Genomic DNA, 13,313 nt, shown 5'->3' with positions numbered 1-13,313 from the left:
GAAGCAAGACAGCAAGACCACAAAACAGCATGGCAGAATCTGAGACACCTACGCTCTCATGGAAAAGCAGGAACTGATAATGCCTTTACAACATCCTTCAACATCTACCTGTATCAACTTAGAAAAGCAGAAAGATACTGACACGGATTACCCGAAATTCATTCTGCTTCTGGAGAGACAAATTAAATTCTTATTATCCTCAGAATAGAAGCAAACACAGACTCAAAACTGCACAACTTTTCTTCCCAAATGAGTGTTAGGATCTAAAAATAATAATGGATCATTTATGACAAACTTAGTTGCTACAATTTTTTAAATTCTATTTTGGGCATGGACAAAAAATACTTTTTCTTTATAGAACAAGACAGCCAGGAAAAGCAAGTCTGACAGTCATTGTGAAAACAGTCTTTGCTGGAAAATGAAACATAACATTCATCAAGATTTCAAAATTAGAGCTGCCTGCTGATCATGAAGCATAATTCTCTGTGGAAGCTTAATAAAAGGCAGTACAACTTAATTTGAAACAAACTGGACACATTATTTTCTCTGGCAAATTGTACCAAACTTAGAGTTGCCAGTCCAGCAGAAATCTTTCTCCAGTTATTTCAAACACCTCTCAAAACCTTGCAGGTCAGTCACTTTCACACTTCCTATGGTCTACAAGCACACGGTCCTAATAGTCTGGGTCCCTTGTTCCTGAATTTTGTTTGTAAGTCCTAAGTTGAGGCCTAAAGCAAGTATGGACACTACAGCTTCAGATACAGCATCAAAAATACTGAAGAATATCTTCAAAGACAAAAATAATTATTCTATGATGATCAGGACACGGTCATCTATCTGCTATTGTGTAAAAACATTAATTTCTCCAAGAAAAAATACTGTCAACCAAATATTATTGCCAACTAGGTCACTAACACAACGGCAGCCAGCAGCAGAGAACTTCTCTCCACACAACATTAGCATTATCTTTTTCTGCCCCTCTCCCCCCCCGAAATAGGAAGTTGTTCTTTTAATGAAAGCCACCAGTTTGTATGATTTCTGTACTTTTTGAGCACTGTTAGTCCAGATATTTATCCTGTGAAAGGAGTTTTTTGGTCCATATACATAACCAAAAATTAAAAGAAGAAAAACAAAACCATGTCAGTACTGACTGATGTACACACACCAAAGCTGGGCCAAGCAGAGCAGCCACCCAACAGACAATGCACTATTCCCTGCAGAACTTCTCTGTTCTTCAAAAACACAGAAATCCTGGGGGAGGTTCACATACAGACAGGGAAACTGCATAGTAAAACAGGTTTCAAATGCAATTCTTCTGTCTAGCAAAGCAAGTCATGAAGACTGGATGTCTGTGGAAAATGTGTTCAGTGATAAAAAGGGAACTCCACTGATACACAATTTATGACATTATTCAGTCTCTCAGGAAAAGCACTGAAATTTTATCCAGTAAGTAGAAATGCAACCTTTTCCCACAAGCACCCAGCTACTATTTGTGCTACTTGTATCTTCCATCTTCTCTCAAATCAGTGACATGAGAAATTGCTCACTGATTTAGAAACAAAAGAACAATCCCCTCCCCTATTTGCAAGGATAATTTTTAACTTATTAAAGTGAGTATGTATGCCATACCACTGTATCCAGATTTATTATATTTGAAAATATATGCAAAAGCACAACATTAATCACGTGCAAAAGTAGCAGTATATGACTTTTTTTAAATACACTCAAAGGGAGTCATTAACTCTACATGTAACACCATTAAAGTGATTAAAATGTCCTCCTCCACTAGCTATGACATGCTTCTCCCTGTAAATTACATTGGTAGAGCACTTCCACATCAGTTAAGAAAATGTAGTTAGTAACCCTTTCCTGGCCTAGCAACTTGAAGAATGATTGTATGTTTAGAGCAAACACTGTGTATTTATAGTGGCAAGATATAGCAGTCTTTTTTTAAGTATAATAACTATCTAAGACAAAATTTTCTTATGGCTTACAACTCAAAACATCAGAGGGGTCTCTATTAAGACAGACTGTGCTATTTCTTAAAATGAGTGTAAACAATTAATCTAAAATATGGAATAACAGGAACTAACATAATCGCAGCTTGCACCTTGTATTTGCTGCTGTAAAACAAAGCAACGTTGTGAAGACAAGCTCTTCACATTTATTTGCTCTAAACGTAAATGCATGTTCCTATGCCAGATTGATAAAACTTTTTAGAAACTGAAAACTCAAGATATTCTGCTTTCAGTTGAAAAATATAAAAACCTTCCCTGTACAGATGTATAACTCTATTCACTAGTTATTACAGAATTATTTTGCTGAACTGCTCCAGCACTCCTGTATCTCTTACAAGCCCCAAAGTTGTAAAACTAATTCAACTACACCAATTCACACCATTACCCCACCAGTAAAACATTTCCAATCCACTGTTACCCATTTGATAGCAGAAATTCAAAATGCGAAAGTTCAGTTGTTCAATAAACTATCTTTGGTTTACTGGTACAAATCTCACTCAAAACAACTACAGACCAAAATAATTTTGTCAACCAAGTTTAACAACCTTAGTTCAGTTCCTGCTGAACAAGAATTTGCCTTAGGCATGATGCTGCTGTTGGTGGTTTCATCAGAAAAGGTGCACCTCTGGAAGCTCAGCTTACTAACTTCTTGGTAACTTTTGTTTTCTAACAACTAATTGTACTTCAGGAAACTTTTGCAGACTTTGCACTATGATTCCCCCAAAAAGGACATCAGTCTCCAACATTCTTTGCTGCAAGCAGAAATTTCATCTTACCCACAGAATTGTTTTTAACTTAAATGGATGTGAAAAGTTATTACTCTAGGATGCACACAGGAATCAATCAAATTTAAGATACTGTTTTCTGACCCTGGTGAAAAGAGCTGGTATCTGCATTTGTAGATGTAATCTAGGAAGTACTGACACTGCATGTAAGGACCACATCACCAAAGAGGGATAAGATGATTTACAGTGTCAGCATATGAGATCTTTAACCTGCAAAGTCATGTAACTTACAACGTAATGTGCACTCTGGGCAGTGATAACAAAAAGATGTTGGCTTCAATTGGAAGAGATTCTGAGAAGAGCTCCTAAGATGCTTGTGAAGGCATCCATGACTAGATTACTAGAGATGGGTTATTTTTGGAATTGCCACTGCTGTTTACCCATACAAAGTAGCAGGGGAGAGGAAGTAAATACTGAGAAAAGAAAATTACTTAAAAAGCAACATGAGACCAAAACACTTAAATTGTTGTAAACAACTTTAGCTTTGATTAGAAAGAAAGGTTTTGAGAGAGGACTGATTAGAATTCCTTTGATTAGCAAGCAAAAGAATGAAGTTCTGGAATAGCCTTTGAAAGTAGCAGCAGTGGTTTTTTGTTTATTAGTTAAAATAGACAAATAGGAAAAGAGAAGCAATTGTATGGTAGAATAGAGAAGCTTCAGAATTGCAGCTGAAGACTTTTGGTATGAAGATTTGGGATACTAGTGAGCCATTTAGTATGTTTTTCCCACCCACACAGGATTAAAACAGTAACCAGATACTAATGAAGTGGTTTCCTCTGAAGCAGACAAACCTGGAATAGTATTCTTTTTTTCTGAATTTTTTCCATTCCATAATACAATGCAGTCCACCCAAGATCATCTGAGAATTCTAACCTAACAAGTTTTTCAGAACAGAACCTAACATTCACTTTTTGTTTCACCTGCCACTGGTGTCTTCCTACAACATGTGACAATTCTTGAGATTAAATTTAGATGTGATCAGTGACTGTATTATTAGACCTCTATAGACTTCAGGGTTTGGACATCAGCTCACAGGTAAACTCTTAAATAACAGGTATCAGTCTGAAGCTGAAGTCTATCCTAATTCCAAGCACTTCTCTTCTGTACTGTGGACCCATGTGAAATACAGTCTTTTGAGTTGCTGCAAGGGATTGAGTTGAGTGATAAACAATCTCACTAATTCTCATGTTCATGTGTAGTTCAAGGATACCAAATAAACTCCTAAGGAAAAAAATTGTAATGTTATGGAAACTGCGTAGCAATATTGCCAATGTGCATCAGTCTTTAACCAGATCTTAAATGAAAATATGGCCTGTAAGTGGTCCTTTGCATCAAAAGATTTATTCACTGCACATATGTGGTCAGGAATTCACTCATAAACAAAGTAAAATTGGTGATTGGTAACAGAATACTTATTATATGTCATTCTGGTCTATGTATTAAAAAGTATATATATTTTTAATTAGTATCATCTAGCATGGGATTTTAATGTTTCTAAGTCTGAAATCTCTTTCAAACATTAAAGACTGTTGTCAATCAGAAATAAATTTTCTACATTTAGAATTTCAGAAAAAAACAGCAATATTTGCAAGGGAAAAAATTGACCAACTAATTATCATCATAAAAAGAAACAAAATTCTGCAAATGAAACTGAGAAATAGTTATATGGTATCATAAAAAACAATTAACAGCTAATGATTGAGAGCCTTGAAAATTGAAGAACATTCTGACTTCTAGCTGAATGGCTGCAATTCTATAAAACCCCCGACCCTTCTAATAAGACAAGTTTTTAAATAAAAATGATCTACAGGTAGCAAAAGATGCTACAGCTGCATACTGCCTCCTTAGCTTCGCTGCCTTGAGCATAAGAACCTTAACACGGCTCTTCTGGAGCTTAAGAGCATGTTCAAAACTAAAACAGTATCAGCACCAGCACTGTATTTAAGCTACAAGGTTGTCTGCAGCACAGAAGAACATCTTGCATAGACACCAACTACCAGGCTAAACGGAAAAATGTTCCCCATTCCCCTTCTGGAAGAGGGAAAGAAAGTGCAGAAAAAACACTTGTCCTACTTAGACACTGATGGGTACAAGATTTCCCCATAAGATTTTGTTTTCCCCTCCAAACTCTCAAGCTAAGCAAAACATTGAGACAAATTGAAAAATATCTGTCTCTAGGATGGAGATCACAATCTGTTTTTCGGCTTTAGTTTCCAAAATCACCGCTGAATTCCTTTAACAGTGCTTGCTGAAACCTCCCAGAGTATTCCTAACATGACAAAAAAGTTGTCTCTTTTGAAGCTTTACAAGTCAAGTCACACGCTTAGATTAAAAGACGTTAAATATCAAATACAGACTGTCCTAACACTTGTAATTCCTCACAGCTTTTCCTCAGTAATTTTTCACCCATTTTGTTCAAAAATAAAATGAGTCAAAAATACCTTGTCATGTCACCAGATTAGGTAAGGCTCAGTTACGTAATAGTAATGAGTTTCATACAGGAACACAATGGTAGAAGGAAGGTTCACGAGGCTGCTAGATGCAGCTATTTACAGGACAGAAATATTTACATTAATGAAAGGATTAAATTAAGCTTTCCTTTGGAAGCAATTTACTTTAGTTTTCCTGCACTGAAGTGAAAAATTAGGCATTACCATTTACAACTTGTACATCTTGCCTTTTGTAAACACTCAGGTGAAAACATAAATATGTATGCAAAAAAGAGATTAAAATCTGTTTTACAACCATTTACAACACAAAAAAAATTTACAGTCACTTAAGATAACCTTTTTTCTAACTTTTGCATATTAAAAAAATGTTTACTGCATGATTTAAAACCAAATATTTAAATCCCAGCATCATTCCCTTTAAAAATTACTGTAGTTTGGTGAGTATTATGGCAGGATTGTGGATAGACTGATTTGTAGATTTTTTTCCCCAGTTTCTCCGCACATTCAGTAATTCCCAATTATCTTTAGGGAAGCATAGTATTTAATACATACTAAATTACAAAGATTGTTACTTACAATTAGCTGTTTCAAGCCCACAAATGACTGCTCCACAGAGCTGGTGTTCAAAACTTGTCTCTTCACTGCAGCTTGCTCCCCCAAGAAGCGAAGCATTAACTCTTTTACTGCATCTCCCTTGGCGTTCATGGAACAGAAAGACAAGACACATAACAAGACTCTTTTAAACATTATTTTTGCAAAATAAGATATAGAATTAAAGCTGAGCAACATAGTTCTTTCCTCTAGAGAAATACTTATTTTCCAGTACTTTCTGTGTGAAATAAACATAACTGCACGTGTATTTACAGCATTGTAATGAAAATTTCTACATTTACTTCACATAACTTGGTATATTCTTGGTATATTCTAACTGCTTTCAGTTAGCATTGACACATTCAGGTTTATTTGCTTCTCATATTATTATCGCTCACAGATCTTACAAAATATTCCTCAAAGATCTTATGAAACACAATCAATTTTATGGGTTTTTACAATGTCTATTAACATTGAAAGGTGCAGGCTACTGATCAAAGATAAACATGCACACGATAAGCTAGCCTTACATACCCACAGAAAATAAACTTGAGAAATCACACAACGAAGTAAATAGCAATCCTTCAATAAGTGTTCTTAATTTCAAAGGAACTAAATGCAAGAATCAGTCAGAGAAACTGGGCTACCTGAGCTCAATAGCTTTTTGCTTAAAAAAAAAGATGAAATTAATAAAATACAGCTGTGTAAAGACAATCGATACTAAATGTTGGCACTTTCCCCATGGACAATGATGGGAAATATATTTGTGTTTAAGGAATGAGACTGCAACTACTCTTTCACTACATGGAAATCCTTTACCTCTAATGCTGTCACTAATCCTATGAATAAATAAGATATCCATCTTTCGGACAGAAGAGTCCAAAGGATTAAGAAAAGACTGTGTGCAAAATTACATGAATACAGAAGAATTCCTAATCTCCCCCAATAGCATTTTGGACCCAACAGTACTTTGGAGAATGAAACAGTAAAAATGAACATAATGAAACAAAGGACAGCAGACAGCAACTCATGGAAAAAGGCATAATGGAAAGAGCATAAAAAGCTGCACTCAGACACGTTCCGACACTCGAAGAACACAGGTGCAGACAATCTGTACCATTCACAATCCAAGATAATTTAAAAATAATGCTTCTTGAACGATCACCAAAAGCAGCTGAAATAAAAAAATATTCAGTATTTTTCTTGGTATGATTTATCCACATAAAACTTATCTGAAAAAATTTTCAGACAATACACTTGTTATGCAAACACCTTCTGAGCAAGCAGGGAAAAGAGTAAAGGATCAAGCTCTTCGATATACATCATGCAAAATTTCAGTTCTTCCCTGAAGCACATTTGCAGTTCACTCAATGTAAATGCACTTTACAACCAACTTCTCTGTCCACTGCATGCAGCCTGGTTTAACATCTTGGATTAACATTTACATTAGCAAACTATTCATACCAAAGCCATAATGACTATTGTTGGAAGCTGCTTTAACGTTGAAAACATGCCTCCCACAATGTTTCAGTTGACATTTCAAGTACTCTACAATTATAGTTTCAGTTAAATACACAGTTTGCATACTAGTAGGGTATGGAACAATGTACCAAAGTAGGGGATGTCAAGTCAGTCAAGTCATGCACTCGGGCCATTGAAAAGCAGTAACTGAAAGTGAGGAAAGTTGCCTAAACATAAAGCACTTCAAAACTTGTCCCTGCTGACATATCTGTGAGACTACTTATAAATTATAATCAATGAAGAAAGCAGCAGGAATGCCCCTTAATTCCATTCATGATTTTACATCAGGTCTTATTGTAGAAATAAATCACATGGATATTGCCAAACATCTTCTTTTAAATTATGTACTAAATGGTACATCTGCATAAAGGCACATGGCCAGATCTAGGGAATCATCAGCACAAACAAGCCTTTAATCAATGATTGGACCGAAAAAAGTGAGCAAGAAGCATTGTGAAAGAGAAGGCCTGCAATCAGGAAGCCCTCATCCTTGGAGCCTGCAGAAGAGATCATTCCTTCTGTCCATCCCATTAGCTGTCAGGAGAGGCATAGTACACACTCTTGAATAACTCATCAAGGTCTAAGGGATATTTTGGGCAAGGTGGGAAGGACAGGAAGAGTAGCAGCTTCCTATTACAATGTTTTCATTCATGCTACTTTTCAGGCTCTGTGACACAAACAAACGTTTTAAGATAAATTAACCCAAGAAGCAGCAGCAGCATGGCATATGTCTAAAACTGGTATAATTTATTGATTCTGACAGAAAACTAAGATTTGTCAGTTAATTTAGCTACAAATCTGGACCCGACTCATTCCAGAAACTTTTCCGATAGCTCCTGCAGATTAGGAAGTTACTGCAGACTATTCTCTGCTTTGCATTAGACTATTGACTGATAATCTTTGTTACGCACAATTAAAGATTAAAATATTCAAACCCTCAACACCATCTATCTAAACAACAATTCTATTATCCAGAGACATAGATATCAAAGAGTAGGATTAGCCTATTTCAAGAAAAGAAACCAAAACATTACGATAGTCTTGACCAGGATAAAATTGCTTCATTAGAAATGCTAAATAGATCTAAGTGAAATTTCTCAAATTCTGAAAACAAAGCTTTATGCCTTCTCAGCAGTTGGAAACTCTGATAGAAGCAAAACATTGAGTTTTCACTGCTATGTTTTTTGCTTCATGATCTCATTTGGAGTTTTCCTTTTAGTTTTGGGGTTATCCCTTCCCACTGCCTTGCTGCAGCACTCAATCTTTCCTACAGGTTATACCTTTCCACTGTTTAGGGAAGATAGAAAAGATGCAATTTCAGTCAGTGTTAACATTATTGAGAACACTGTGAACATGAGTGAAAAAATCTTATTTCCCAGTTGGCTGCAACAGTGAATTCCACAAACAAAGCTGTCTGCTTTCAGACTGGAGTACAGCATAGAGGTTTTGCATATATTCCAAATTCGAGCATTATCTTACTAACTAGGAGGACCAGAAACAAAGTACTTAAAAATACAACCAGCTTTGGATTCTAAGGAAATTGTCAACACTGGTTTTCAATGTACCCAACAAATGTCACTATGAATAAATTAGATCTGGTTTTATCCCTTTTACGTATGAGTAGGCAGTGACACTGACTTTTATTAGGTTTGAAGTAATACACACATGGTGACCATCAGCAATATGAAGCACTATGATATACACATTACTGGATAGCTCTTACACAGTATTTCTAAAATATAATCATAGACTAAGATGCAATAACAGACTCTTACCTGGATATTATCAAATTTTAATCCAGGCATGGTAAGATTCTCTTTATCTATGAACACAGTGCTGTACTGTTGAGTGGCAACTGAAATGAGAACATTCCTTGTTTCTTCACTAGGAAGCCAAGCATCATTTCTTCTATCGAGTTCACTCATATTTAAGGCTGTGGCAAATGGGTCATCACTCCCAGCAAAAACAGCTTGGATTTGTGAGAATGGCTTGGGGGATTGAGTTACTTCTAGAGATGAGGGAGGACCACCTGCTTCAGGTCTCCCATTGCGCACAGGGAAAGTAGGGTTAGATGAAGCACAAGAACCATCTCCACCATTAGCAAGAGAGGACATTTGTTCTGGAACTGAAGAGCTTGCATTGGGATTACTAACAGAAATAAAATTGGATGTGGTAAATGAATCAAAAAAATCAGAAGCTAAAGTATTAGTGTTAACAGTGTCGCCAAAGAATTTGCTCAGACTAGGACTTGGTTGAACCACCTGCGGATTAGACTTCACTGGAGTCTCAATTATACTACCAAAACTGGGAGATTTTACCATCTGAGGTTCAAAACCATCAGGTAGGAACAACTGTGGCTGGGTACTAACATTGTTTGCTTGGCTAAAGATGGTGCACACAGGAATAGGCTCAGCCTCAGAGGATGGTTTGCTAGTACTGGGGGGTGATATTTGGTCCTCAGGTTTGCTTTCATCAATATTATTTGGTTTTTTATCCACAGAAATGTTGTTTTCCATCTTTGGTTCCTCCTTCACTGCTTCCTGAATTGATTCTTCCTTCAAAGATGCCTGATCATCTGTTCCAATCTCAGAAATGTCTTTGGGTGTTTCTTCATGTTCAGTTTCACTCTCATTACTTAAAAACTCTTCTTTATCCACTTCTGCTTCTGTTTTTTTATTATCTTTAGCTTCCATTTGTTCTACAATCTCCTGGAGACAACCAAGTTCACCTGTGTCATCTTCACTATTGTTTGGTGAATCTGAAATAATGACACTCTCCATCATTTGCTCATTAAGTTTGTCTACAAAATTATTTGAATCTTCTGATACAGTTTCGTTCCCTTCAGACTCAAATTCATCTCCACCAAGATCAATGGTTTCCTCATGAAAGAGAATTTCCTCCTGAGTTTTCTGCTGGACTATGTCTCTGTTATCATCTTCATCTGAGGTGCTCTTTGCATCCTTAGCATTACTTTCATTATTCTGCATGGTAACTGAAGAGGGAAAAGTCCCCACAAAAAAAAGAATTAGTTTTGTTTCTATGGTGTTGGTCAGGTGTCACAGTGAAACTCCTAAGAATCATATAAACGCTGAAATTCTTGCTTTAAAAATATAGTAATTTCACTATATGACATCTTTCATTTAACATCTAACCACAGAATAAATTAATTTTGAAAATATATTCTCTCCATCCTTTCTGCACATCGCAACAATATTGGGATTGAAAAGCAAAGGCCTCCCACTGAACAAAGGCAAAACAATTTAACAGAATGCTTTGGTTGGAAGGAGATCTTGAAGATCATCTTGTTCCAACCTCCCTGCCGTGGGCAGGGACACCTTCAACTAGACCACGTTGCTCAGAGCCCCATCCAGCCTGGCCTTGAACCCCTCCACGGATGGGGATCTACAACTTCCCTGGACAACCTGTTCCAGGGCCTCCATATTTGCTTCAAAGCTCGGAAGCCCAGCTCGGTCCCCGTTCCAGCGAAGGGCCGCGCAGTCTCAGCGCTGTCCTCAGCGCGGGGCCAGACAAGCGGGACCAGCGCCCAGCGGAGCTGCAGCACACCCGCGGCCCCGGGCTGGGCTGGGCTGGGCTCGGCGCTGCCTCCGGTGCCACGGCGGGTGCCCTGGCCCGGCCGCCCCGCGGGGGCGGGGGCGCAGCCTCCACCTGGAGCAGCCCCAGCGACACCCGCCCACCCGGACGGCCCTCCGGCAGCATGGGAGCCGCGCGGCCGGCCCCGTCCCATTCCATCCCATATGTCCTATTCCATCCCATACATCCCGTCCCATTCCACCCCATCCGGTCACCTCGGCGCCGCCGCCACCTCCCCCGGCGCCGCTCCCCCCTCACGGCGCCTGCGCGAGGGCCGGGCCGCGCGCAGCTCCCGGAAGCGGCTGGCGACGGGCTGCGCCGAGGGCCAGAAAGCATCGGGCGCGGGCGGGGGTGCGCGGCGAGGCTGAGGGGCCGCAATGGAGGACGACGCGCCGGTGATTTACGGGCTGGAGTTCCAGGTAAGCGCGGACGGGAGGATGAGGGAGGATTGGCAGTGCCAGTGCTGCCTCCGGGAAGGCGGTGGCTGCGGGGTCGCGTGTGTGTGGTGGGGCAGGGGAGAGCACACGGGCGTCCCCTCGCTCCCCCGAGCAGCATCGCGGGCACCGCCGGCTCTCGGAGGCTGCGTTGGGTATTTTAAAGGTGGCTGAGCAGGGGGCGGGAGCCAGTCCCCGCTCCAGAACCCGCTGTTTGCGGGGCCAGGGCAGGACTCGTTCCCTCAAGGGCGCTGGGGGGAATCCTGCCCTGTCACCGCGCCTGGTCCACCGCTATAGAAGCCTTTGCCGGGCTCTGGGGTCGCACGAAAATACCGTCAGTCTCGAAGAGATCCCTGTAGTTCATTCTGCCTTCTCAGAAGGAAAAAAATTATTAAAACCGCTTTTGTAAGGAGAGAGCATGAAACTGTTTCCAGTACATTGCCAATTTTAGTTGGTTACATCCTGCTGTAAGTTACATGATCTTTGTGCGATCTGTTGCTGTGAGTTCCATGTCTGTGCATTTGTCCCATGGAACAAATCTGTCCATCATGGTAGTGGTTATGGCTCTAAGGAAATGGAACTGTCTAGCTTAGGAATTTATTGGTTATCTCCTTAGAGGAACACAGGTGTTTAATAAGGTTCCTACAAGTTCTGGGAAAACAAACAGGAAGGTAACTGGATGGGTGAGCGGGACCCTAACTCATGATTCCCCCAATAAGGGCTTTACTCAGCTGTTACATGTTCTCTTTGGCAATAGCTGGCTTATCATCGTTGTAATATAGAGTAATAGCTGCAGAAAAAACACAGCACCTCCTAACAGAACAATTCATTCTACAGTAGATGTAGTAATGTAAATATCTACACAAGCACTTTTTTTTTTAGGCACCTTTACTAAAGCGCTCGTGCAAAGTAGTACACAAAGGTTCTTTGTAACAGGTGTCCTGGGTACTGAGCCATGTACTCTGGAGTCAGACTACACCAATAGATCTCCTTAGCTCTTGTGTATTTGCTTGGTTTCCTCTTGTATAGGAACTGGTATGTAAAACTCACCTGTTCTAAATGTTGAATGTACTGAAGTCTGATGATATGCTATCATTTTGTGATTGTCTACAGATAGCTGTAACTCTTACTTTGAAATTAATAAAACTTATTCTGCAAAATAGATTTCAGTATAGAATATATATCCTGTACTTAATAAAATTCGTAGCTCCTTTCTAGTAGGTCATATATAGTGAGTCTTCCAGAAATTTTGGAAGGCTAGTCTGTGTATTGTCTGGAACGTCCATGGACCTGTGTTTCCCCCACCCCATCCCCCCCCCAAACCATGTATCTCCTAGAGACCTCTTCTCTTCTGCCAGGTATGTAAACAGGGTTGTCTGGCAGGAGGATTAAAGAAAAAGGATGAAGAAAGCGGCCATAATAAAAAGAAATTACTGTTAGTACAGATCACTTGGAGAGAAGGTGAGGAAAGAAGAGATGGTTTATGGGTAAGCTGGAAAAGGAGCATAGACATGAAGGTTCTATTTCTGATCTCCATTAACTCCCAGTGTAGCTTTAAAACCACCAGAGGCCCCGGTGGTTTTAAAGCTACACTGGGAGTTAATGGAGATCAGAAATAGAACCTTCATGGCCTCTGGTGGTCTAGTGGTTAGAGTGTCTGACTCTCACCGCTGCGACCAGGGTTCGATTCCCGGCCCCCTGGGCAGGTGGAGCTCGTCAGCCGTGGAAGGCAATCCACCTAAGAGAAGGTCACTCTAAACAAACCTACATCCTGGGGACCTCACTGCCACTGTCCAAGCTTTGCTCGGCCCCGGCAGATGAACCTCAGGACTAAAGGGTGGGCTCAGTTCAGCGCACGCTGTGTCCCACCTAAAAATCCACTGCGCAGGCTGGAAGGGTTAATGACCTTTCCCAAATCTTCGC

General features: G+C 39.7%; 2 protein-coding genes across 3 annotated transcripts in view; one reads left to right on the top strand and one right to left on the bottom strand.

Moving 5' to 3' along the window:
* The window catches only part of TRAPPC12 (trafficking protein particle complex 12), a 49,136-nt gene extending 37,829 nt beyond the window's left edge, over positions 1–11,307 (bottom strand). The window contains exons 1-3 of one of the 2 annotated variants that reach the window (XM_027726060.2): positions 11,172–11,307; positions 9,141–10,357; positions 5,830–5,946 (exon numbers count right to left, since the gene is read on the bottom strand). In XM_027726060.2, coding sequence (XP_027581861.2) covers positions 5,830–5,946; positions 9,141–10,357; positions 11,172–11,292 — 1,455 coding nt within the window. In that variant the 5' untranslated portion in view covers positions 11,293–11,307. Of the gene's footprint in view, positions 1–5,829; positions 5,947–9,140; positions 10,358–10,787; positions 10,917–11,171 lie in introns of those variants that run through there. The other variant, XM_027726061.2, reaches the window with a different exon arrangement.
* The window catches only part of EIPR1 (EARP complex and GARP complex interacting protein 1), a 76,212-nt gene continuing 74,169 nt past the window's right edge, over positions 11,271–13,313 (top strand). The window contains exon 1 of the mRNA XM_027726062.2: positions 11,271–11,375. Coding sequence (XP_027581863.1) covers positions 11,334–11,375 — 42 coding nt within the window. The 5' untranslated portion in view covers positions 11,271–11,333. The remainder of the gene's footprint in view (positions 11,376–13,313) is intronic.

The sequence above is a fragment of the Pipra filicauda genome, unplaced genomic scaffold, assembly GCF_003945595.2.
Source record: "Pipra filicauda isolate LSUMZ 115617 unplaced genomic scaffold, ASM394559v2 scaffold41_size5083284_pilon, whole genome shotgun sequence".
Taxonomy (NCBI): Eukaryota; Metazoa; Chordata; class Aves; order Passeriformes; family Pipridae; genus Pipra; species Pipra filicauda.
The sequence above is the reverse complement of the archived record's forward strand: the minus strand, read 5'-3'. Positions and strand labels throughout refer to the sequence as shown.